Source organism: Stigmatopora nigra, chromosome 2, assembly GCF_051989575.1.
Source record: "Stigmatopora nigra isolate UIUO_SnigA chromosome 2, RoL_Snig_1.1, whole genome shotgun sequence".
NCBI lineage: Eukaryota > Metazoa > Chordata > Actinopteri > Syngnathiformes > Syngnathidae > Stigmatopora > Stigmatopora nigra.
Genome location: NC_135509.1, coordinates 8836676 through 8862227, shown reverse-complemented (window position 1 = coordinate 8862227; position 25552 = coordinate 8836676). Strand labels below are relative to the sequence as shown.

The 25552-nt window shown below is 41.8% G+C and overlaps 3 protein-coding genes across 6 annotated transcripts in view; 2 read left to right on the top strand and 1 right to left on the bottom strand.

Moving 5' to 3' along the window:
* Window positions 1–1187: 1187 nt before the first annotated feature.
* On the top strand, window positions 1188–7047 carry LOC144208970 (proline-rich transmembrane protein 4-like). The gene is made up of 3 exons (XM_077735090.1): window positions 1188–1356; window positions 1424–1930; window positions 2979–7047. Exons 2-3 carry the CDS (start codon window positions 1483–1485, stop codon window positions 4949–4951), a joined length of 2421 nt encoding a protein of 806 aa, XP_077591216.1. The 5' UTR covers window positions 1188–1356; window positions 1424–1482; the 3' UTR covers window positions 4952–7047.
* LOC144209790 (inosine-5'-monophosphate dehydrogenase 1b-like) lies at window positions 5344–14501 on the bottom strand. Of its 3 annotated transcripts, XM_077736313.1 has the most exons (16): window positions 13762–14499; window positions 12849–12947; window positions 12421–12469; window positions 10845–10946; window positions 10324–10398; window positions 9625–9831; window positions 9471–9558; window positions 9205–9404; window positions 8938–9028; window positions 8774–8869; window positions 8553–8696; window positions 7693–7834; window positions 7466–7609; window positions 6825–6908; window positions 6650–6666; window positions 5344–6470 (listed from the first exon to the last, which is right to left on the bottom strand). In XM_077736313.1, exons 1-16 carry the CDS (start codon window positions 13998–14000, stop codon window positions 6367–6369), a joined length of 1881 nt encoding a protein of 626 aa, XP_077592439.1. In that variant the 5' UTR covers window positions 14001–14499; the 3' UTR covers window positions 5344–6366. The 3 variants fall into 3 exon arrangements, with proteins under 3 accessions (XP_077592439.1, XP_077592429.1, XP_077592420.1); XM_077736303.1 differs by having other exon boundaries at window positions 9471–9831; window positions 13762–14501; XM_077736294.1 differs by having other exon boundaries at window positions 9205–9558; window positions 13762–14501.
* Window positions 11718–25552, top strand: part of frmd4a (FERM domain containing 4A) — a 78964-nt gene continuing 65129 nt past the window's right edge. Inside the window, exons 1-2 of one of the 2 annotated variants that reach the window (XM_077736275.1) lie at window positions 11718–11816; window positions 15543–15645. Coding sequence is in view for 1 of the 2 variants with exons in the window: in XM_077736251.1 (XP_077592377.1) it covers window positions 17512–17556 (45 nt within the window). In the remaining variant the exon portion in view is untranslated. Of the gene's footprint in view, window positions 11817–15542; window positions 15646–16978; window positions 17557–25552 lie in introns of those variants that run through there. The other variant, XM_077736251.1, reaches the window with a different exon arrangement.

The following is a 25552-nucleotide window of genomic DNA, read 5'->3' as shown; positions in this document are numbered from 1 at the left end:
TTTTAAAGGGAATTCAAATAAACCTGCTGATTGGTCTGAATGAGTTTGCATATTTTATTTTAGCATCTAAAACTATGCTTGTGTCTGTCAACAACATTTTCAAATGGTGGTCTTTCGCTTGGCACTGACCCACCGTGGTCTAGATTTAGATGCTGAAAAAATATAGGGCAATACTATATTTAGTTTTCCCTCCAAACTTATGTAGATCTACATCTATTTTCAAAGTCTCCCGGGATTTTGAAATAGGCCGCTAGGCCAGTGGACCCCTTAAAGAGAACACATGGAGTACAAGCTTGAGATGTCCCAGAAATTGGGCTCAAAATCAACAGGTTCACTTTTTTTGAAACGCTGGCAATTCATTTGTCGCCATTACTGGGTCACTTCCTTTTCTGTATCCCAAAATCAATTAGAAGTAATCTGTACATGCCCCAAAATATACGCGAAGTGACCCAGAATAGCCCCAAATCCAACAGTAAATGACCTGTTACACCCTGAAAAGATCTCATTGGGTGAAAGATTCATCCTTCCCAAAGCTGCATGTTTGTAAGTTAGCACAACCGCATTAACTATCAATAGCATCCGAGGCTCTCATTGATCTGTTCTAGTTGTGGACATGACAAAACACCCAACTCAAAACGAGTTAAATACCCTTGTTTTCAGTGTACATCTAGAAATAATTATAAAATGATCTAAAAAAAAATGACCTAAACTCAATTTGTCAAACTTGTCTTTTTTTGTAATTAGAAAAACAGCTGTAGGTTAATTAAACTGGAATTAAGTTCAACAAACGTAATTCAAACAAGGAGTATATTAAATCTCAAAATGTGAATAAACACTCATTAAAAATTTGCATATAATGATCAAAAACCCATTAATTTCAGAACAGAATCTATTAAAAAATATTAGGAAACATGTTTTTTTTCATGGTTTAGCTGAAACATGACTCACTTTTATATGTATGGCCTTAATAGTATTACTATTTACTTCAACTAAGTCGAATTATTCAACATTATAGTCATTTTTAACACTCCAAAAATAACTGGGGAAAATAATGTGACTAAATTTCAGCAAATAAATCTTTTTAGGATGTTATGAAAGACCTGTGCAGTATTGTGTGTATTGAATCCAAAGTTAAATACAACTGAACTGACAATGTTTTTAACATTGGTGGTCCTATGTTTTGAGAATGACTGATGTAGAGCGCTATCTGCCTGTGGACTGAATGGGTCTTCTTTGCAGGGGGTGGGGTCGACAAATGTGTGTGAACATAAAAAAAAGCCCACAGAGCACACTACGCAGTGAGTGCAGTTATGCAGGGATCCAGCGTTGGATGCGGCAGAACGGGCTACCGATGAGGTAAGAATGCCGAAATGGGCACGCTCCATTTAACGGTTTGACATGTTTGTTGTCGTCTTGCCTTCAGGAGTACAAAATCGAGACGTGGATCCAAGATGTGACGCGGGAATTTTCTAGAGCCTCGCCATGCTTTTCCATTGGAATTTTCTCATCCCTGCCTGGTGGCTTCTCTCGTTTCACGTGACGTTTCTGACAGGAGAACACTCGAGTGAGCCTTTGGATTCTGGTTCAAAGGGAATCCCATTAGGACCTTCCCTCAGAGCATCTGTGAGTTGGGAAGATGGCCAAGAGGGAGTTCTCGGGGAGTATAGTGATGTCGGAGAAGCTTCGGGGACGACGGCGTCGCATGGGAAGGAACTGGAATGGGTGAAAACTGTGGTTATCCCAGCTTCTTTGGCGAATGGATACGAGGTCCCCTATTCTCCAATTGGACAGACTCCTACGGATCGTGCATCCAAGACAGGGGACGGCACGACACCTGTGGCCAATGGGAGGACAGAAGGGACTGTTTCAACAAAAGCTTCGTTTGAGGAAGTGGTTTCAATCAGAGAAGAGAAAACGGACACAGAAAAAGGTATGGTAAATTCTATAAATTCCATTACTTTTCAACCAAAAGACAAAAAAACGATCAATTGACTTGATAATGTGGAAAACACAGTCTTCTTCTGTGTACTTGTTGGATGAATTGTAATACTTGAAGGAAGAGTTGAAGTAATGTATATTCAATTCCGAACCAATTCCAGTTAACAATTCCCTCACACTTTAAATGGATTTGGATGCCTAACAATGTCAATGGCAGCCAATGAGATAAAAATGACATTTGTTCTTCCTCTGGCCAAGATTCACCCTCCCACCAATCAGTTGATCTCCATTTGAAGTCCCGACAGAAAAATGAGCTACACGATTGGGCGCCAATCATTGTCAATCCGTTTCAGAACACGATCGATTCAATAAGGCCAGCGTTTATTAATAGAAAGGCGAAATGGGAAGGGCGGAGAAGTCGATAATATCTCACTCACGTGCACTGGTTACTTGCGCTCTCCGTGTGACCCACTTTCAAGCCTGCTCTGTTTCATAATGGATTAACTTCATATACTACGCCGCTTCATTCTTTTTCCGCGCACGACCGGAGCGACGGCATCCTCACAAAAGCCAGACCTTCAAAACCTAACAAAACAGGGCACCATTCTAAAATGGTAACCATGAAGGTTTGTCAATTGTGTTTATGAGATTGGCACATGACCAATCTGGGGTATCTGTGGTCTGGAAATTAAAGAACAAAATAACTCAATTTATCCCATTGTATGACCAACTATATTTTCCAAATAACTTCATTTTGTTATACTTGTGCCGTACAACCCATTCGCCAACCAAAAAAATGGTATTTGCCATTTTTTGGCTATAAAAAAACACTGCTCAAATCAGTGCATGAATACATTTCCGAGATATAAGATGGATTGAATCAACCAATGGTTGATGACTCAGATGCAATTATTTGTGATTGGGACATCTGTAATTTTTAAATAGGGATACCCGACTCAGGGTGTCTTAAAGAGATGTCGGATTGATTAAAACTCAACTTGATAATGATGATGGTTAACTTTGGCATTCTATTTGAACAGAAGGCTCAAAAGGTGAACTCCCCGAGCATGGCAGTCCTCCCCAGACCTCAACCACGACCTTCTGGACAGCGCTTCCAACCTGGACATCCACCTTCCAGGACGAATTCGCCCCCAGCGACCCCCTCGGGCCTTCTCTGGAGCACAGTTCCGCCCTCTTCGTCCCCCTGTATTCTGACTGGAACACGGCCTTGGCTGCATGGGGGTTTGCCTGGGAAGCCCACGTCTACGGCCTGGGCTCCATCTTCAGCGCCTTTGGCCTGATCTCGGCGCTCTCCCTGCTGGGGCTGCCTTTCCGCTGTCCGTCAGGGAGCCCCTACTTCACCCTGCTCCACTTCTTCGTCCTGGGATTCGCGGGAACGCAGGCTTTCCGCCTGCTTTACGACGCCTACGCTCACCAAGACGTCCTCCCTCCGCTGAGCGCTCTCCTCCTCTCCCAGCTTCCCTTCCCGTGTTTGACAGCCGCCTTCTCCTTGGCATTCTTCCTTCTTTCCCTTCGCTCTCGCAAGCATCTCTCCCTCTCCCTCGCCATCTCCCCCTCGCTGTCCGCCCTCCCTAAGCCACGCCTTCTTCTTTTCTTCTCCCTGGCACACTTTGCCGTCTCCCTAGGCTGCGTTGGCGTTTCCCGTCTATTTCACGGCCTCCCCGCAACAATCCTCCTGCTCCCTCAGGGCGCCTTCGTGTGCTCGACGCTCTTCCTTTCCTTCTCCTACCTCGTCTTTTACTGCCTCATTCGAGTGGACGCCGGGCGAATCTACAAGCCAGACGACGAGGGCGAGTGCGGAGGAGGGTCTCCTGATGTGGTGCCCCCTACCGCTTGCCCCTTTGCCAAAGCAGAAGATTGGAGTCGGGCGGCCGGCGCCGGAGTCGGGGCCGCCTTGTGCCTATTAGGATGCGGGGGCCTGCACTTCTACGGGATCTTGCACGCCCTGGGTTTGGACGGACTCGGGAACTACGGCCTCCCCCCCTGGCCCTGGTGGGGCTACCAAACGGGATGCCGAGTATGCGAGGCCGGGGCGTGCTTGGGTCTGTCCCTCATCGGTACGCGTCCTCTCTTCTGTGGCCGGAAATCGTCCCGGGCTCGCCCCAAACCGGGCTCGTGGTCTCGACTGTCCTGCAGCTCTCCTGGACGTCCAAATTCTCCCGTAATCTCCTGGTCTCAAAACCAATCGGAAAAAAAGCAACTCTGCGATGGACAATCGGAGGTTCTCGCTCTAGGCCCCCTGGCGGATTCTTCCAGGAAACAATTTGCCTGTGTGGCTTCACCCCACCAATCCCAGACCACTTTCCTCCCCAAGGCCACCAGCCCGGCACGGCGACCTAAAAACATGGAATACCAGTTCAGTTTCGGGGCCGACTCCACCGCGGATCTGTGTCCTCCATCTCCCATAGATTTGTCGCGGAGCATCGACCAGGCTCTCTTTAGCGAATCACTATTCAGACACAGCATCTTTGGCTCCCAGAGACTCTTCCCCAGTCCCTCCAGTCGATCCCTGGGCTCTCCCGAGCGAGGTACCCCCAAACAAGGGTCCGCCTTGGTGCAAAACTCACTTTACCGAACCACTTCTTGCAGCGATCTGGATCAAGATATTGACTGTGAATCTTCCCAGGCTCAGAGTGAACTCAAATCAGAGAATTTAAACTGGAAAGAAAGCAACTGCGGTTCAACTCTGGGCTTATGTAGCAAAGCGGGCGAGATCCGAAAGCTGCGCTCCAACTCTTGGGCCAACAGAGGGCAGAGCGGAGCACACAACAATAGCCTCCCTCGCGCCATATCTCAATTGTCCTACCATAGACGCTACCGAACCTTGAGCGTCACCTCCAAGGACGGGCAGGGCTCCCGGCGTCTGGGGGGCACCAAACAGCTGAGCGAAAGCAAGCAGCTCGAGTGGGATACGGCCGCCCAGGCCGAGTTTGTCGACGTCTGCCGACAAATCGACTCGTGGAGCGTTTGTAGTGACACAATCGAACTCTGAGCCATGTTGAAAAGAAACGCCGGAGAAATGTACAAATACTTCATTGATGATTTTGCTCATGTGGCTCTTACAAAAACACATTTAAGCTCTTTATCAAAGTTCTCCAAGAGTAGACGTCCGATCCATTTGAGGCTCAAAATTCTGGAGAATGATTGGACGCCACCCGTGAATTTCTGTCATCATCTCAGGAAGGGCGATAAGTGCTACTTTTTTCACGGTCTGGAAACGAGATTTCAATAATATAATATATCGGGGGTGTTATTTCAATGAAATAATTTTATAGTACTGCCCAATTTCATAACCGTATTTGTACCATTATCAGTATCAGGGCAAGACTATTTTGTAAAATCCCCTGAATTTTTGGGAATCTTTTTAGGCAAAATATGAGGAAATTTTCAGATCAGTGTCATCTTTTTAAACCACAGTAAAGGTGCACTTTCCAGCAGCCACAAACACACAAAAAAGGGCCCTTTTACAGCACAAGCAGCAAAACCACACTTTACATATTAATACAAGTTTGTTCTTTTTGTTACTTAGAAAGAGGACACTAAAAAATCCTGATTGTGTTCATATACTGTACATAATTACCATTGGATGAAATGACCCTGAATTTGCACTAGATACAATCAAGGAATGTACAACTCCAATGGTAAACCCTAAAAAAGTTATTCAACATTTTACATAAAATGATGAAATAAAATGTTTAAAGCACAAAAGGAAATTTTTTTTCATTTTTCTTTTTTTCCTGACTGAAAGGTGCTAAGAAATGCTAACACAAGTGACTTTAAAAGGATAGCATAGCATATTTTGGACACAAATCTATCCATAATAGTGACAGAAAAGGCTTCATTATTAAATTAGATCAGATTAGTTGATTTAAAAGTATAAATTGATTCTTGCCGTAGCATATCACGATACAAAATATCATAATATATCACAATTTCAAGATATTGTTACTTCCCTAATGCTAACTAGCAAATTAGCATTAGAAAAGCTAAACATTATGATGTCACAACAAGAAAAGTGGGTGTTCCCTAATGCTTTTTTAAAAAGATGAATAACTATGAAATGGTGAAAATTTCAGGGCCAATTTTTTTCCACATTAAATGTAGTGTAGTCATTTTCATTGATTCAAATGCTCACCATTTCATAGTTTTATCCAATTATGTGCAGTAGGAGGTTGACAACCTGAATTGGTCGCCAGCCAGTCGCAAATAATGACATCTTCCATTTAAAAAACATTGCTAATTCATATTTTGTTCCCTAAAAGTTTCAAATAACCAATTTTGACATTGACATTGTCGTCCTACGGCATTATTATTGAGTTTTACATTAACGTTAATGCTGGTAAGCCTGGAAACAGCCCAAAATAATCCGCCAGGATGATCTTTTAGAGGGATACGCTGTTGATTTATTCACTTGTTTGCTGCACGTCTGCTGAGCAATGCGGGTGCTGGTACATCCGGTCCCGATCGGGTATTTCCTTTGCCTGCGACCTCAATACAGTCGCTTCTCATAACTGAAAGTGATCAAAAAAAGAGAGTAATTCTGTCAATTTGTCCACAGTCAATACCAAATACCAATTTGCAGACATAAAAGTCCAAGAAATGAAACAGAAATAAACAAACCAGAATATTCATGAGGTAAAAGTTCATGATCAGTAAAATAAGATGGGAAAAGCAGCATGGATGTACTTACACGGTACAAAGGAATATCTAGTAGGAAGGCATGAAGAAGATGAAAAAGAGAGAAGACAGTATGAAATTTCGTCACTTTTGTGAGTTGAAAATAAGTGAAGAACCCAAAGTGGGGGACACGTGACAACAATGGAAAGGGAAGAATTTGAGGGCAAATATCTCCTAAACATGCTTACGAGTGAAGGCCATGCACTCCGCCTTCCATCTGGGCCGACATTGTTCTCTTTTCGAACTTCAACTCTCCGGAGTACATCATTGACCTGCCGTCAAAAAAGGAAAAATAGGATGCAGTACCTCATCTTGTCTATCGCACAGTGCTGTTTTCCTTAATTTCTCGACCTTATTAAATTGTACTGTTGCCAACTCAATGTATTTTTTTTCCTTCATTTATTTGACTCAAGCCGGAGTTAATTAAGAACATATTTGAATAATATATAAACCAGTTGGAAAGAAAACAATAATTAGTAATGTTTTTTAAAATAAAAAATGAAAACAAATATACTAGAATAAAGAAATATTTGTCTTGCTTGATTTAAAAATGTATAATTTGACTTTTATGATACTGGAACTGTCCTTTGTGTGTTTTTGTTTTTTGTTTTTTTTCCCCTATATTTTTATTTTGTCATTTTAGAACATGTAAATATGTTTGACATGCTCTAGCTATCATAATTCTAAATATTATTGAATTGAATTGAATTGAATTGAATGGCTTTATTGTCATTATACAAGTAACAATGAGATTTAAAGCTTCAATGGTGGATAAGCAGCCTTAAAGTGTAAAAAAAAGTAAGTGTTGCAATAAGACTAAAATTGTTACCGTAAAATGGACAAACTTTTGGCTCCGATATCCTGGCAGCCATGTTGAATACCGGCAATGAGGTACGGCACAAATTTCTGAATGGAGCCTTTGTCTTGGACTGAGCCCGATACGCCTTGAGCCACTTTAACCTTGTCTCCTTCGCTGGACACAGCAAGAACAAAATCAGCTAGCTTTCAATTCCTAGCGTTGGGGAGACTGTATTTGCTGACAAAGCCAAAGCCCACCTGAAGTAACGCTTCTGGCTGCTGCTTTTCTCCATGGCGTCCAGGGAGCCCATTCCTCTGTACTTTTTCAAACGCACTCCATCGGAAAAGAAATATTCTCCCGGAGCCTCGGTGGTGGCCGCCAGCAGCGAGCCCATCATTACTGAGTAGGCACAAAAATTAGTTAAGATTTGGATCATAAAATTGACATTTCAGTTAATGTTGATCTGGACACTTCAAGTGCATTTTTTAAAAATAATTTCCTGCTAATTTTGGGGTAATTCTGGGAAACTTCAAAAAATGCTCTCTTATATCTTCTCATAAGTCTTAACCATGATTTTTCATGTTGTGTTTTTTTCTCTTCAAAAACTTAGTGTAACACAAAGAAAATGTAAATCAATTGCAACACTTCCTTTATATTTTTGCTCACTACTTATTCATTTTAGGAATTTTTCTGAGCACTTCTTTGTTAATTCATGTTTTAAGTGCTAAAACACTAGTGCTGTCAATTTGATTGAAAAGTGAATTGGACATATATCATTGCCAATGTCAGGCAATGAGTTCATTTTGTGTTACTTGTTTGTCATTTACATACAGATGACTTTCTGTCAATTTTAGATCATTTCCTATTGATTTGATGGCAATTTCCAGGTTTCTTCTTCTTCATTGGTGGCTTTCTTCTGATTTTGAGGCTTTTCTAGGTTAATTCCCATTGGTTTTTGGGGATTTTAAGGTTCCTTGTTAACCCATTGGTTGCCATTGACACCACCATTTTGACTGTAAAAGTGCAGTAGTAAGTTTACTTTTTGGGCCCAAAATAAACTGGTCTGTCACAGTTTGACACGCCTGAGCTAAGCTGAGTGAACAATTGGACGTCTCACCGGTTGACGCTCCCAGCGCCAGCGCTTTGACAACGTGCCCGATGGTCTGAATGCCGCCATCGGCGATCACAGGTACTCCAAAACGACGCGCGTACTCTGCCACCTTATACACTGACGTTCCCTGAGGCCGCCCGCACGCCATCACTGTCAACAGACAATGGAAAAATGGCAAATCATGGGCCAAAAATGGTCCGGCGGACATTTTGGCGGGTTTAATTTACCTTCCTGTGTGATACAGATGGAGCCACAACCCATGCCTACCCGAAGGGCATCCACGCCTGCGTCGATGAGGTTTTTAGCCTGAGCAGCTGTTACCACTAGAGAGGCAGAGATGTGTGAAGAAGAAGTGCTGAAGTAGGGGAGATCTCGCAGTAAACAAACTCACCGTTCCCGCCAACCACCTGGAGTTCCAAGTACTTCTGTTTGATGTAGTTTATCATGTTGATTTGATACACCGAGTTACCCTGGGAGGAGTCCTGGTGACAAAAATGCATGTTCAAGTCTTGGCCGGGAAAATCACATTTTGATCCTTTGAAATAAACAAAAAACTGGCGTGGCCCTTTTGCATACAAAATGTTAGAGTGAATGACGCAATGGACGATAGACCGGGCCCTCCTGTTTTAGTCATAAACATTAGCTGGCTGATACCCACCAGGACCACCACGTCCACGCCCGCCTGCATGAGGAGATCCAGCCTGTATTTGTCATCGTCCCGGGTCCCAATGGCCGCCCCGCAGAGCAGCTGCTTGCGGGAGTCCTTTGAAGCCAGAGGGTAGTCTCTGTTCTTCTTCAAGTCGGTTCTGGCGATGATGGCCACCAGCTCGTCGCTGTCGTTGACAATTGGAAGCTTACCTAAAAAGTCAGAAAAAATCCGTCCTTGTGGGTTCCTGTGCTGATGACTCATAATCCAAACTTTACCTTTTTTACTACGTTGTAGAATGTCATTGGCTTCTTTTAGCGTGACGCCAGCAGGCGCCACAACGAGATCCTCCCTTTTTGTCATTGCCTGTGGACATAGGTCAAGTTTAATCCAAAGGTGGTGTCTTTTGAATGATCTGGGTAGAGTAGACACCTCCTCCAGAGGTCTGCCGTGGTCCTTCTCAGAGAGGAAGTCGATGTCTCTGGAGGTGACGATGCCGACCAACTTACTTCCCATCTTGCCCGTCTCTGTAACAGGGATCCCAGAGAAACCGTGGCGGATCTTGGCTTCGAACACATCGCCTACCGTGTGTTGCGGGCTCATTACCACAGGGTCGGTGATGAAGCCCTGTTCGAATTTCTGCCAACAAAATACGTTCACGTAAGCCTCAGGTCTCTTTTTTTACCTCTACTTACAAACATCTCAGGTTTACCTAAGGCCTCATTTGGACAATTTGGCCTCTAGATACAAAAAGAAATTCAAGTTATGAAATCTCACTTAATAAAAATTTGACGTTACCAAACTACTTCTGGAACCAATTACTTTTGTAAGTAGACTTTGTACTTTTTACCCTCCTTAACAAATCTTGGGTACCAAAATTTAACAGTGAATTTTAGTTTCACAATGCAAAAAGAATCATTTTACCTTCTGAGGTGGTGGTGTCAAGTGACATTTTGCCTCGTCATAATCAGGTAACTAGTTTTCTTTATTTTTCAAGTCAAACGACAACCATATGATTAAAAACAAGACTTCACATCAGACTAAACAAACCACGCCGAGGGGGAAAAGCTCACTTGAGTTAAAGCAGACGATCCCGAGCGTATCATTTTGAGGCGCGGCATTAAATCTTACCTTGACTTTACGCACCTCGTTGGCTTGGAACTCAGCCGTACAGTTATGATGAATAATTCCAATCCCACCCATTAACTGAAAGTGACCACAAAAGAGAGGAGAGATACTCTTGGAGTGGGAAGCGAGCAAGTAGTGTACTTGGGTGAACAATAACATGGTACATGAACAGAGGTGGGTAGTAGACCATTAGATTTACTTTGCACTCGATTACACAACTGATAAATTTTAGTTTTTCAGGCCCCATGTTAAAAAAAAGTAAAAGCATTAGATTCTTATGTCCAGTATGAAAAAAGTACAAAGTGCCTGCCATGCAAAAGAACGATGCCTGGCCAGAAAACAAGTATTCTTTTCTCCATATATTGACAAAGCCTATGTACAATTATTATAACATATTTTTTGAACTTTTACGTATTTTTGGGGGATGACTTTTACTCAATTTTGAAGTACAGACAGCTACATTTACACAAGTAAAACCTTTGGCTACTCCACCCATCTCTGCACAAGCGTCAAGCTCCACTCACTGCCATGGCGATGGCCATGGATGACTCTGTCACCGTATCCATGGGAGATGAAATGAGAGGCGTCTTCAGCGTGATCTTCCGTGTTAACGCGGACGTGAGATCCTAAAAGACACCCGGCAAGAAATACATGCAAATAAATACATGTATATATTGACCCTAGGGGATGTAGTATTTGCACAGGCTACACAGCAACTCGTTTGCTAAGCAAATGCTAGTTTAGTTTCATTGCACGCAATGAACCCTCAAGCCAAAACCATATCATTAGGTCGCATGACACAAGTCTGTTTTTGTAGTAAGCACCTGCTCTCCAATAACAAGCCACGTGACCGGCACTTTAAATCAATTTCAAGTCCCAGGATAGTTTGCAAAGATAATAACAAAGCGAGTCTAATACGTAAACATGATATGGCTTCGTGCAATACCACATTTGTGATGGTGAATTTTACTAGTGTCGCATGGATGCAATTTTTTGGTTTCCAATACCAATTCACTCTTTTTTTCTTCAGCTTGGGTTGAGTGTTAAGATTTTTCCAGTTCTACATATATTTTATGAGATTTTTTAAAATTTGTATATTGTATATTTATTGTGATGAACTTTATTGTAATTGTTTTGCTGCTTGTTTTGCATTGTATTTTTGTGATTGTTGATAAAAACATTAAAATATAAATGTGCTCTTCCGTTGCCATGACAGTGGCAGCCAGCGTTATGTTTTCTTTGCCCCAAGAAATCTTTTAATCAATCTTTTAATTGTAAAATGTTTCATACGTCAAAATTTGAGCAATATCAATACCTATAAGCTTCAATTTTTTTTCGTCCGACTGACGGATGAACTTTGGAAATTGACCACATACAAGGAAGTGAGTGTAACAGGTGTTCGATCAGAGCATAGATCGCATTTCCGCGCATGCGCCGAAGAAAATGTCGCATAAACTAGTTTGGCGTCTATCGCCGCATCGTATCAAAGACTCCAGGTAAGCAAAATGATCGTTTTACCCCTACATTTCACTGTATAGTGTTTTGTACAATTGTGCATAAACGTGCAATGCGTTTTCTTTATTTTCGAACCGATTTAGGCTTGCAAATACACTTTTCCCCAATGGCCACGTTTTGCGTTCCTACATTATTAGTATTCTTTTTTTCCATTCTTTCCTTTTCTGTATCTTATCTCTTAACTTATCCCCTACAAGGGTCACGGGGGGTGCTGACGTTTTTCAATTTTGAGATGACCCATCGACTTCAGCAGGGGTAGGGAACCTACGGCTCGGGAGCCATATCCGGCTCTTTTAATGGTTGCGTATGGCTCTTCGAAGTCTAATGTGGAAACTAGTGTAAATACTGAGCCCTGATCGCACAAATAAGACAATCACGTCGCTGATACTCATTGATTATCAACGGTGTAGCAATGTTGTCAAAATGTTCACACTGTTATTTTTTTTTTTATTCCAAGTATGGCTCTCAAGGAATAACATTTGAAAATATGAATTGTTTATGGCTCTCTCTATCAAAAATGTTCCTGACCACTGGACTACAACATCATTGTAGCCGAGTCAGTGCAACATTAAATTTTTAACTCACCACATCATCAGCAGTAAAGTCTATGAAGCCAGGGAGGATCAAGAAGTCACTTGGGGAAGAAAAGAAAATATAGTTTAGAGAAATTGTTGACTGACTGATGTAGAGCTGTATTTTACATCAACAATTTTATTCCAGAAAAAAATCAAATTTTATCTTCTGTACACTGATAAAAACAACCAATACAACCCCCACCAAGCAAACTAGTGACACCATTATCTCATAAACGCACACACATGCATGCTTTTAACATCCACTCAGTCATCCTTGAAAGTAGTGCTACTGAAAATAATCCTCTGTTTAAAACCAACACAGATACGATATCAGCAAGATTACACGGGTAATGGAAGATATTGCATAATTCTGTGCACTTTGGTTGCACCGACTGCGTCTGTCAGACAGCGTATGTTGTTAAAACGGGCATCCCTTACTTGTACGTCAGCCCGTCGCCGATGGCAAAGAGCTGTTGTGCCGTCATACCGTCCTCGGGAACGTAGCCTGTGCCGCCGCTGATCAAGTAATCGGCCATGCTGAGGCAAAAAACAGGCGCATTGGCCAAGGTATTGTTTTAACAATAAAAAAAATTGGCATTTTCATGCAAATCAAGCTCAAAATATGACCTGGCTGGTGATTTTATTTTTTCACCAGGCAATTGTATATATAACTTTTCTAAAAATGTGGTTGAAACAAAAAATGATAGGTCGGTAGTATTAGCTTTAATTTTATTTTGGAAAACACATTGCAATTTAATTTCGCTCAGTCAATTCTTGTAGATTGTCTGTTATTTTGGGACTTTTTCCAAGTCCCAAATGGCACTTTCTCTTGGACACATGCTTATGCCAGATCCACTCGCAGGTAATTTGAACAAAAGGAATAAGTCCTTGTCAATGGAAACTCCTTCAACGCACTTAAGCTCAAAGGTATAAGAGGATTGGGGTGCTTGTTAAATGGACGTGTAAATTTTCAGAGCAAAGACACTAAGGGGTAAAAGTTCATTGCCTACATCAGGGTTTGAATCCTGTACTGGTTTCATTTCATTGTTTATAGCATGACAATAGCATTCATTCATTACAGGAAAGTGACTTGTGAAATGAACTTGGTAAACAATATATGTCCAATTCAATTAAAACTGGGACTACTGATTGTGGATGCTCATCTAGAACGCCAGTCTAGTTTGAAAAGTTCATCAATTGGACTTCTAAGTGCTGTCAATTTCTGCCAAAATGTTCTATGCATACTGCTAAAAGAGTTTAAAAAGTTGTCTTTTTGACTCCAGAAATGAAAGAAAAAAATACTTCTCAGGGTAGTTGAGATTAGTCGGCAAAGACGAGTGTTCAGACCAACCTCTCTGGTTCATAGCCGGCTTGTATACGCGTGGCGCTGTAACGCTGCGCGGCCGTCTCGTGCCCGTGGCTGTGTGTCGCCGAGTGGCCGTGGGTACCGGACGGCTGGGGTTGTTCCCCCCCATCTCTGCCTGGAAGTTGAGGCCATGCCGGTTCGGCGTCCCCGACAATCCTGCGGTAATCCATCTGGTAGTTGTTCCTCTCCCCCTCCCCGAAGCGTTCGTAATTATGACCCTCCATGACGAGGGCCTCGAAGGATGGTGGAACAATTAGAAGTAGGCCTTCACAGCCAGCGCTTGGAGTGCATGTTCACAAAAACACCTCTCAGACACACCTGACATGGTCTGAAGCCGTTTTGTCATCTGTTTCGCCGCCGCCACAACGAGAAAGAAGGGATTGGCAGGGACAACTGATAATTACCAAGATGGTCGATTAAGAGTCCTCTCGTGGCATCCCAGAAGTATTCCGGTCTGGCAGTGTTCATCCTTCTTCTAGGAAAGACTTTGGTGTTCTATGCGAGCAAAGTATTTGTTCCCCATGAAGTCTCCGTGGAAAAGAACGGCAGCCTGGAGTCAACCCTCGGGCGGCGGAGATCTAGCCTCCCTCGAGGTCCCCCGCCCAGCCACGCTAATGGGTTCTGATTGGTTATTCCTCAGGTTATTCCTATACGCAAGCTTCTCGTTACTCTTCTCCTCGAGCCGGCGGAGCTTAAGTCTGTTTCTGACAGTAACGGACGTCACTCTGCCTCAAAGCGGATTGGGAGCGTTAATACAGGATGGTGTGGAGCGAGGTGGGTGAGCGGGGTGCTGCGACGGAGAGAAGCGGTCAAGTAGACACTTTAACCCTTGTGGGGATTAGCGTGTGTGTTTAAGCCTAGGTCAAGGAGACCCATGTGTGAATGAGACCTAGGTCAAATCCATCAATGGGAGAAGAAAGTGGCTCGATTTGAAATCCCACCACTCAGTGGAGCTATTGCTCAAAATGGGACGTTTGTTTGAAATACAAAAGGGATTTGTGCTTTAAGTTGACTCCCAAATCATTTTTTATTGCCTTCACGTCAGTTGTTTTTGAAGTCCACAATAAAGATCAAGCCTAATGGAAATATTCATTGGTCTTCCCGCGGTGGGCTCCACACCATCATCTGCAGGTGACTCACTGACTGACTGCTTGTGACAGTTACCCAGGGATTTAACCAGAAAGCCTCTTAGTCTACTATTTCTCTCATACACTTTCTCTTACACTCTCTCAGTCGCTCACTCACTGGCGCAGGGGTGGGCAAACTTTTGTGCCCGGGGGCCACATTGACTTTAAAAATTTGCCAGATGGGCCGGGTCGGCACATGATATGATACATATAAAAAAGTGCATCCGTTAACAGTACATATGAAACATGAACAGAAAAAAAGGACTAACATACCAAAATACTCCCCACTCATTATTAAAGTAAAAAGTATGAAGTACAAAGTAAAGTAAAAAGGAATGTATTAAAAATATTATGTCTATCTCACCTTGTGACAGTGTGGGAAAAAATCCCACACAAAATACCATCAAAACTCTACCAATCATTATTATAATTTAATATAAGGTAAGTAAAAGTACTAAAATGAAGTGTAAGACCACCCTAACCGTATAGAAAAAGCAAAGACGCGCTCGAAATCGGCAATAATGTTAAGATTCCTGCTGTTTGAAGGATCGATATAATGAGGTGAGGAAATAAGCCACCTGTAGCCTGCTCAAGTATTGAGTGACATTTATTCAATATAATTATTTTTCTCTATTTCAGGGACGAGATACCACATGACAAACAGGCATGTTGGTCCAAGTAAATCAGATTTTATCACCCAAGCCTCCAAGAAAGTGTTGCTCCGCGGTACCATCAAATTGAGGTCAGAATCTTTCACTTTTTTTAAATTGGGGGAAAATGTGTTATTTCTTACATAGTTGTTGTTGTCCGATTTTATAGTATAGTATAGTAACTTAATATACAGCACTTTTTTCCATTCATTTTCTGAACCGCTTTATCCTCACAAGGGTTGCCGTATATACAGCACTCTTAAAAGTCAAATCACCAAGTCAGAAGTATTAGTAAATAAATAGGTATTTTTACATTTCAGCAAAAAGATGTATGTTATTTTCCGGCTTCTATTTAGACTGGATAATTTTTAGGTTGCCGCACTACTTGATACATTTGACGTTTGTGGAAATTGTGATATCAAAAGCCCATATGGTGATAGGCTTTTTTTTTCCACACCCAGCAACTCTTTAGTTTGTCAAGCTTGAAGCTAGTATTATAGCTCATGTTTAATTCAAGTGGTGCATATTTCAAAAGCGGGCCGTCACATCTTGCCGATGTTATTGTGTGTTTAGACAAACGTAACAACGGCACTCATCACCGGAATGATTACGCTCGTCCATCACGTTGTCGTCATTCCCCCCGCGTTGGGCGAGAGTGCCTTTCGTGCGTGTTCAAGATGACTAAGATGCTTGGATAAATTATTTAGGTCAAACACACTTGTCTGAAGAATCTTAATCACGCACAGGTAACTGTGGATCACGGCCGTGATTCAACGTGTGGGACTGAATTATTTCAGTCCACCCTGACTTTCAGATGCAACCTATTGAGGGTTGTTTGCTTTTGTCTTCCCTTCAAAATTTTCCCGAAATGATGCACACAAATGCCCCCACAATAGGATAACGCACAGCCACATGCCATTTACTTGGGCAGTAGTACTCCTCTCGTATTAGCGAACAAGCTCCGCCATTTGCACTGACTAACGGGAAAAAAGGCACTGAAAAAAATGCATTGCTCCGCCCAGTGCTCATAGAGACATTACACGAGGGATTTGCGACCAGAATGACGCGTCCGCTGTATTCTCGTATATCAAAATTTATCTCGTACCTCAAGAGAAATATTTCCCCGAAATTTTACCAGTACCTCAAATTACTTGTATGTCGGGGCACTCGTATGTCAATATTAAAAAGAGAGAGAAATTCAATTGACATTGTAAATTGCATACCATATCACAACCACCCCAAAAGTTGCCATGTCAAATTTTTCCAATATCATTCAGCCCTGCTTCCCATTATTACACAGTGTTAGTTACCGCTAGCCTATGCAGCCTCTCTCTCTCTCTCTCTTCCTCTCGCTCCCTCCCTCTCGCTTTCTGCCATCAGCATCGTTTGTCCTCAGTGCGCCGCGGACCTCTGTCACCATCTTTCTCCTTGTGTCTGGAGAGGTGAGGGTCCAAGCGTCCGTCTTTTCCTCCACAGTGGAGCAAGGGAGGAAGAGTGGTAGGAGGAGATATTTCAAATCAAAGCCACGTGCACGCCTGGATGTGCTTTGTGCTCGGAGGTGAGGAGAAAAGACGGAAATAAGGAGATTGGCCATAGTTTTGAGGGCTCCGGAGTCATAGAAAGGAGGAGGAGGAGGAGGGGGGTGATATTAAAAAGTGAAAAGGAGGAGTCAGGTGCCGGTTGTGCACGCCGTGGAAGGAAGAGGAAGACAAATCGCTTCCAGGCGAGGAGTCGCAGTGAGATTCGGACTCTCCGGAGACCGTCTTTGCAATACGAGCTTGTCTGCGGCATCCGCTGACTGACAGCAGGAGGAAGAGGAGGTGAAAACCCAAGTGTGAAGACCGGTCTCTTCATCAGTACTTGAGAGTAGAGAGAGAGAGAGAAAGAGGGAGAGAGAGAATAAAAAAGCAAAGAGTGTCCTCGTTCAGGAAATTAACGACAAGAAGAAGAATTGGATCATGGCTGTCCAGCTCATGCCAGAATCGGCCGTCTGCTTGCTCATGGTGCGTCTTGGTATTGCTTTTTCTACTTTGATTTTATTGTTTTCTTGAACCCATCTCCTTAAAAAGCGGGCTAAAAAAAAGGACGCGCTCCTACTCTTTACTATCATCCAACTTCACAATCCAAAAGTAGGCTTCAGACGAGTAAAAAGTCAAGCTTTTGTCTGGCTATTCCCACATGGTCACGCAGTGCGGCGTCGCTGACAAAAACGCTCCGTTTGCATTGACAATTTCTTCTCACCTGCGCGTTTACTGTCAGGGAATAAAGCGCATTATCAAATTTGTTTTAAAAACATTTTATTGCCTCCCGCTCAGATGACGTACAACATGCGTAAAATAATTAAATAGCGCAGTGCTACTCGTTAAGTACGCTTGTCACGCCATTGTGTCCGGGAGCCCGTAATTGCCACGCCGCTCGCCAGAAAACGGCACGCTCTCGTCCTTCTGTAGCGTTGGCATTTAGCGCAAGTGGCGTCACGCGTGGCTGCACTACCTGCTAGCTCCACCTGTGATGACTGTCTGTTACTATGGCGATGGGCCGAGGGAGAGCAGCCATGATTGAAGCGGCAGCGTGAGGAAGGTGAAAGGTCAAATGTGAGTGATGGAGCAATGGGGAAAAAGGTGCAGGAAGAAGGGAAGGAAAATGTTTTGAAAAGAGGGAGATTTTTATGAAACGTCTTCACCTTTTAACCCGCAGTTGTATGCTTTCGTGGATGTTGCTAAGAAACAGTCTGGCTTGATTCATTTTGAACGTCCACTGCTTTGTTCAGTACGACTTTGGAGATAAAAATGCACTCCAAATAATTGTAATGCATGAAAACAACTACTCAATGATGTTATACAATAGAGAGCTTTTTCACTGTTAATTTTTCACATGGAAATAAGCGTACGCCTGCACAATTACTGGCAGTTTGCAACAATACGACAGCCTGATGAATTGCTGCCATGATAAAACCTGACACTGTATGTTAGGTACATTTTTAGTTCTCTTTAATATCATATAAAACAATACAAGGAGACATCTATTAATTTGTACATCAATTAATTTCACATCTCTGGTGTTACTTGCAAGTGAGAATCCATTTTGACATCGTCCTTGTCCCAAATCATTCTGGAAAACGACAATTTCTCCTGCCCATTTAAGGCCACAAATCAAAACAATTACAAAGTTATTGATGGATCCAATTGCGTAAGCACAACAACAGTTGTAACAATCATCGCATATCAGGTATTCAATAATAACAATTAAGGTTGGAACTCAAAAACAACTCCATTGGAAATTAAAGAGCTGAAGCGTCCTTCTAGGTCTGCATTCTGGGGTAAAGGTCACTCCTATCTTCCAGTAAACAAGGACTCGGTGACATGTTACGATCCAGAGCTCGCCCCAGACAAATTGAAGAAGCTCTCATACAAAAATGATTAAATGCACACATATATAATAGTATTACAGAGTTAATCCACTAAATAAACTATACACGGTCAAATTGTAAGCGCCATTTCTAGAAGCCAGTTATTTTCCATTCTGATGTGACTGGAAGGTGAGTTTAATTAATTCCATTGTTGTTCTTTGTGCTGGGAGTCATCCATATTGTCCTGTAGAAAAAAAAGTGTCCTCAATTTTGAGTCTGTGGCCACTCTGTCTTGTATCTTCGTAGAACTGCATTAATTCTTAGCAATTTGTCGTCACCTTCTAAAAAAAACTGCAGCGCTTCCAGAAAGTTTGAAATAAGTGTCCCACCGGTTTTGCCAATGGGAAAGGTAATATGCCATTTTGGCTTGATCCAGGTTATTGTAAATAGTTAAAGCTGTTTTCGTCATCTGTGACCTTTTTCAATGTTACGCTAAACTAAGGGAAATAACATACACTTGTGAATGCCAGACAAGTCATTGTAATGTCGCTTCACAAAAGCCAATAACACTCAAGAGCCCCAGCCACCTGAAATATTAATGAGGGTTTATTCAGGTTGTGTGCGATCATGCATGAGTGAGCCCTTGCTTATATTGATTAAGCTCCCCCCTCCCGTTTTCGTATTAATATTGCAGGCTAATAATTGACGTTCTTCTCTTTCACTGTAAATAATTTGGACTGACACGTTGGATTGATGGATTTGTACTTTTACGTTTAACCCTTGGCCCGTATATGTTCGGTTAAAGGAGAAAGATCAATATTGCATCTCCAGCGTACGCATTATCAGATATCGGAATAGATTGCAAACTAGATAGGAGGCGAGCTTGAGTGATGTTATCGAGATGAGGTCGGACGTGTGTTTTGGGTTTGATGAGCTACCAAAATGGGAGTCGTGATTGGATCTGGGTTTTCTTAGATCTTGGACAGCATCGACGTGGAGCCCTGATGATTGTGCGCATGTTTATGAGCTCATTACTTAAAATAGGCTCACCCGAGACGTGGATTAAGGTCTCAGAGAGCAGCGCTCAGACCCCACAGGGACACCCTGAAGTGCCAAATGAAAGGCAGACAGTTTTTAATGAGACATTTTTCATTTTATTAGGCCAGATGAATCCAAACCTGCTCCTTTTTTAGTGAGCGCCAAGTGTAAATAAGCACTGTCTCAAAAACATCTTCCCGGCTCAATGAAATCGATAGTTTCGTTTTTTGGGGGGATTTTCAGATAATCTGGGATTTATTGTCATTTCAACACATGGGATGGAAAACTCCTCGCCAAATTGTAATTACCTTATATGCGGCCAGCTGGTTTTTAAGATGAGTTATATTGTCAGATATTTGTGTTTTGTTCTTTTCTGGTCAGCAGATGACGTCCTTTGACTCTAAAAGACGTCCAATTTTTTTAAAAACAAAATATAGGCTACCGTATTTTTACAACTATAAGGCGCACCGCATTAGATGGCGCACCCTCAATGAATGACATTTTTCCACATATAAGGCACACTGTATTATAAGGTGCACTGTATTATAAGGCGCACTGTCTATTTGGGAGAAAATTTAAGACTTTTAAGTGCGCCTTATAGTGGTGAAAATACGGTAATTGCTATTGACTTCCATGTATGAAGCACTCACTACACAGTCACCTCTAGAGCCAGCCATTGTTGATGTTTTTGATTTTTTTGTATAAAATCTTGCCGTGGGGAGGAGCTACATGATTGAAGATGTTGTAAACTAAGATGGCATCTGCATATTTAACAGTATTGTTTCAGTTCAGGCGTTTGTATTTTTTTAATATCCAACAGTGGTGGTTTTTCATTTTTGGTTTTCTGTTTTTTTCCATATATAAGGCGCACTGTCTATTTTGGAGAAAATGTAAGACTTTTAAGTGCGCCTTATAGTCGTAAAAATATGGTACTCCAATTTTTCTTTTAGGAAACCTTAAAAAATACCACAACAAAAGCATGACTAAAAAGGCTCTTTGTCTATCAAAATAATCCTATCGCAGACTACACTACCGTTTCACTTTCTAAATAAAGCCAATCAATAAGCACTTTTCTATCTACTCCGACTCTGCAGCACTCCATTTTTTATGCACGTCCCGTGCAACGATGGCCTCATAACAGAAACATTATTTAATGCTCACATAACAGACAGTCATTATCCAATGCTCTCACATAGGAAGCAGCACAAAGAGGCCAGCAGCCTGAAAGCAGGACCTCGCCTTGCCCTTGATGTTCCCATCCGTAGCTCTTTATTACTGTCCCTCATTTAATTATCCCGCCATTGAGGACATAGACAAAATGACTCCGCGCTATCGAGCCTGAAGTTTCATTGGGCGCTAATCCAATCGGGGCTCGATGAGCAAATGCATGCGCGGGTGTATAAACGCCTACTTTGGATGGCGCTTGGCGTCAACGCCCGCCGTCGTCCCATCTCGTATACCCGAGCCGATCTTCCCGATTCTTGTTGCGAGAGATGCAGCAGTCTGCTGGGGGGGAAGGGCGCCAGCATGACATCATGCTAATTGATTATTGCCTGTAACGATGCCAGAGGGAGGATCAGCCATGGTGTGTTTGTACACAATGTACAGATTTATATCTTTTCTACCAAGTAGTATCATCAGAAGCAATTTGTTTTCCCCTCTTATTCACGTCCCCTTTCAGCGTCTCCATTATAATAATGAAAGAAATGGTGAGGGTTTTTTTTTACACTTCATTTGGCTGAAGGCTGCAGTGTGGAAGTGGAACGGTCATGCTGGAGTCAGCCGGCTGGCTGTTACTGCTGATATCAGCGAAGTAAAACGACCAAGTTGCTGCAGGGGAACTCAAGCTTTTTGTTCTTGTCACCTTATCAGCGCTGTTCATTCCCGCTTGAAGAAACAGTGGGCTATTTGTCAATGTTGCAGCGATAGCATTTTATAGCTCCCATCTTGGAATTGGACCAATACTATCAAAAGAATAGAGTAGTTTTTAATGCTAACTTATGTACATACTGGTGATGTCCTGATTTGATACTCGCTATCGGAATCGGGGCCAGATTATATTTGAGATATCGGATTTGTTCACAAGATCGGATCCAATAATCTTACGTGGTTCAGTTTTTTTTTGCTACTGTAATGTCTGCTTCTCTTTAAATATTAATGATGGTACCTTACCATCATGTAATGATACTAAATAGAGGATCTATTGACTGTATTACATGTTTTATTGTTTTTTTTCTTTTTATGTTTCAGTGTTTGTCAAAATCAAATTTTGATAATACTCGAAATTATTCAGTCTTTTTCAATGGCAAACTGAATTATGAATATTTTTATTCATTCGGAACTTTGAAAAAGAAGATTTAGACCGTTTTAAGACATAACAAGATTTTTAAATGGTGTCAAATGATTAAAATAGCTTACATTACATAATGTCCTTTATTTGAGGTAATACTCAAAAGTAATCAATCTGTTTCTATGGCAAATTGTAGAAATAAGCATATTTGGATTTATTCTGAATTTAAAACAAAGGATTTAGACCGTTTTATGACCAAAAAATATTTCAAAATGGTGTCAAAATAGTTTAAAAAAAAACTTACTTTACAAAATGTCATTTTTTGCATAGTTGAAGAACACAAGTCAAGCTATAATCTGCATACAGTATATTTGTTTCAACATTAATTTACTTTGAAGAATATATTGCCATACTATATCCCTCCTTGCCATTTTTTTGTTTGAGACCAACCAACATTAAGGAGACAGAAAAAAAAAGAACAGAGCCTTATTTCCCAGCCAACCTCCAGGATATTACCCACAGCATAGCTCAGACGTGACATTTATCTAATCCCCTCCAAAATGCCAGGCTACCCTTGAAATAAACAAGACAAATGTGGGTTTGTGCTCGCTGGTGATGGACCAAAACATAACTATAACGCTTTCACTGCCATTGACCAAGATAGATGTCATGTGCATCTCACAAACTAAAAAAAAAACTCTTTAAATAGATTTCCCCTCATGTACAGGTTCAGTCTGGGCCAACAGAAAAATGCTTTTTTTAGGGTTGATTTTCCTAATAAAATGTCTACCCGCTGTGATTCATTCAAGTCCAATCTACTCAATTGACTAAAGTACCCCTGAGGTAATAGTGCGGAAAAATATTGGATTTTTTTGCTGTGTATTTCCGTGGAATTAATGCTAGCCTCATTTTTTTTTGAGTGGCCTTGGCACCCTCACCAGGTGCCACCTGTCATGTGCGCCAAGGAGGGGCGGCAGAGGGGGCGGCAGAGGGGGCACGGGCGAGCCTGAGCGGCAGAGGCAGCAGGTGATCTGATCGGTCGGCCATCTGTTTCTGGGAGTGAACAGATGTCTGAGTAGGAAGACCAATCTCTTCTCGCTTCCGTCTTTAACTCCTTTCACTATGTTTCTCTGATGTGTGCGCTCTTTTTGACATGCCCGACTCGGCTTGATGCAAGTTCCATTGGGGGTTCCATCTGGATTGAGTTAATAGTGTGCAGGTCCTTGTCGTAATGAAGATGTGTCTTGTTTGCAGGGCAAACAAAGGATTTGGGAATTACTTGGCACAAACAGTCTTGGAGTTCATAATGTGGAAATTAAATATTGGACTGGCAAGTAAATAACCTACGTCTGGGGTTTCAAACTCACTTTTGTCGCTGGCCAAGTCGTAGTTGCAAGCTTTAGGTAGCTTCCGTAATTGGTTATCATTCCATTTTATGTCAAAGACAATCATTGGCTCAAGTCAAAGTGTATTTTTGTAGACTATAAGTCGCGCTAGCTAAGAATACACCATTGAAAGGAAAAATAATGTACCGTATTTTCACGACTATAAGGCGCACCGCATTATAAGGCGCACCACATTATAAGGCCACATTTTAATGTTTTCCATATATAAAACACACTGGATTATAAGGCGCCCTGTCTATTTTGTAAGACTTAAGTGTGCCTTATCGTCGTGACAATACGGTAGTAGATATTGCATTTTTAGCAGATACATTTTTAGATTGAAAACCAAGAAGAAATGTTAAAGTAACAGTAAAATGGAGAACAGGCTAAAAATAGCAATTTGTTAACATAACAATGTTTCACATAGCTTAAAAAAACAACAAAATAACAGGCTTTCAGTCGTCAATTCAACATTTACAATGATCAGTTGACCGAATTTTCCAACGAGATTGTGGGAGGATATAAATTCCTGTCAACACCACAGGATAATCACTCTGTATAACCTGACCTTTACAGGGAAAAAATCCTTGAATTCGTCCTCATTGTTCATGGGCGCACCCTGCTAGAGTTCAAGATTATCTTTCTCAGGCCGCGTACACCAACCTTGGTTGTCTTGACAACCGGCTGCATTACCGCCATGCAATTTGAGAACAACAACAAAACCTATTGACGATGAACACATGAAATATTGAACTCGGTTGCATCCCAGCAGAAAGATCATCAGAACGTTGCTAATCATCGCAAGCGACGTCACGTGCAAATTGCAAACGCTAATGTCGTGCCTAACCATTCATCGATGACGTACACAGCCAAAGATGGCCTTGTAGTTCATGCTGTGTACAGCTAGAGAGCGCTATACACCAGAGAAATTGTTCTTGTATGGCCACAGTGTATGGTTATTGCAGTTTTGCCCTTAGGACTGTTCTGTTTTTGCTACTCTGAAGTAGAAGTGACACCAAGGTGATGAAAAAGGTCTTTAGCGTCGCTGGCATTTTATCACGTGACCCTCACTGCCATGCACCAAGGTTTTGTGTCACCCCCCTGTGGCTCAAAGCAGGTCTTCCTGTGAGCCGTTATAAATGGCAACGCCACAGGAAATAGGCCACTCGTTTACACGTGCACCTACATAGGGCAACGGTGTAGTGGAGGGTTAGTTATAGGCAAGTACACCTCCGAGAACGATGGCCGCCAGTCAGTTAATGTTCCTACCATTTTAATAACCTCTTGGGCAATTCTAAAGCCTTTTTTACTATATCGAACTATCAGTAAGATAAGTCCCTCCTCCCCTTCTGCCCCTAACAGATTTATATATTCATGATCATTCATCATATGGAATGTACTTGGGTATCACTTGTTTTCGAGATCTTGTATTGATTTGATAATACGCATAAAACAAGAATGCTTCCTTTTCTTATCAGCATCTGTCTGCTGTCTTGATTTATGTGTTATAGATTTGTGTGGAATTCTATTGTAAGATTTCATCAACAGTGGAATGGATGACATAAATTTCCGGTCTCAGATTTGCTCAGATCGCATTTTCTTGTTGAACTAAGACTGCCACGGTGAATCGACTACTTCTAATGTGCAAATGAGTAAACCACTATTTTGTCAGTATTTATTTAGTCACATTGTTGACCTAACAGTTTGTCCATATTTTCTTTTGATTCCCTCAGTAATAAATGTTCTTTTTACCTTTTTTAATCAAGGAATTTTAATTCAAAATGTCAAATTAATCTAAAAACTGGAATGGTTACAATGTACAGGTTGCCAGCCTCCCAGTTCAAATCGACTGGTAAATCCATATAAATAAGAACTTGCACTGAAAGACTAAACATTGTTCATTAATCAAAATAATCCATTGTGGCAACCTTACAGAA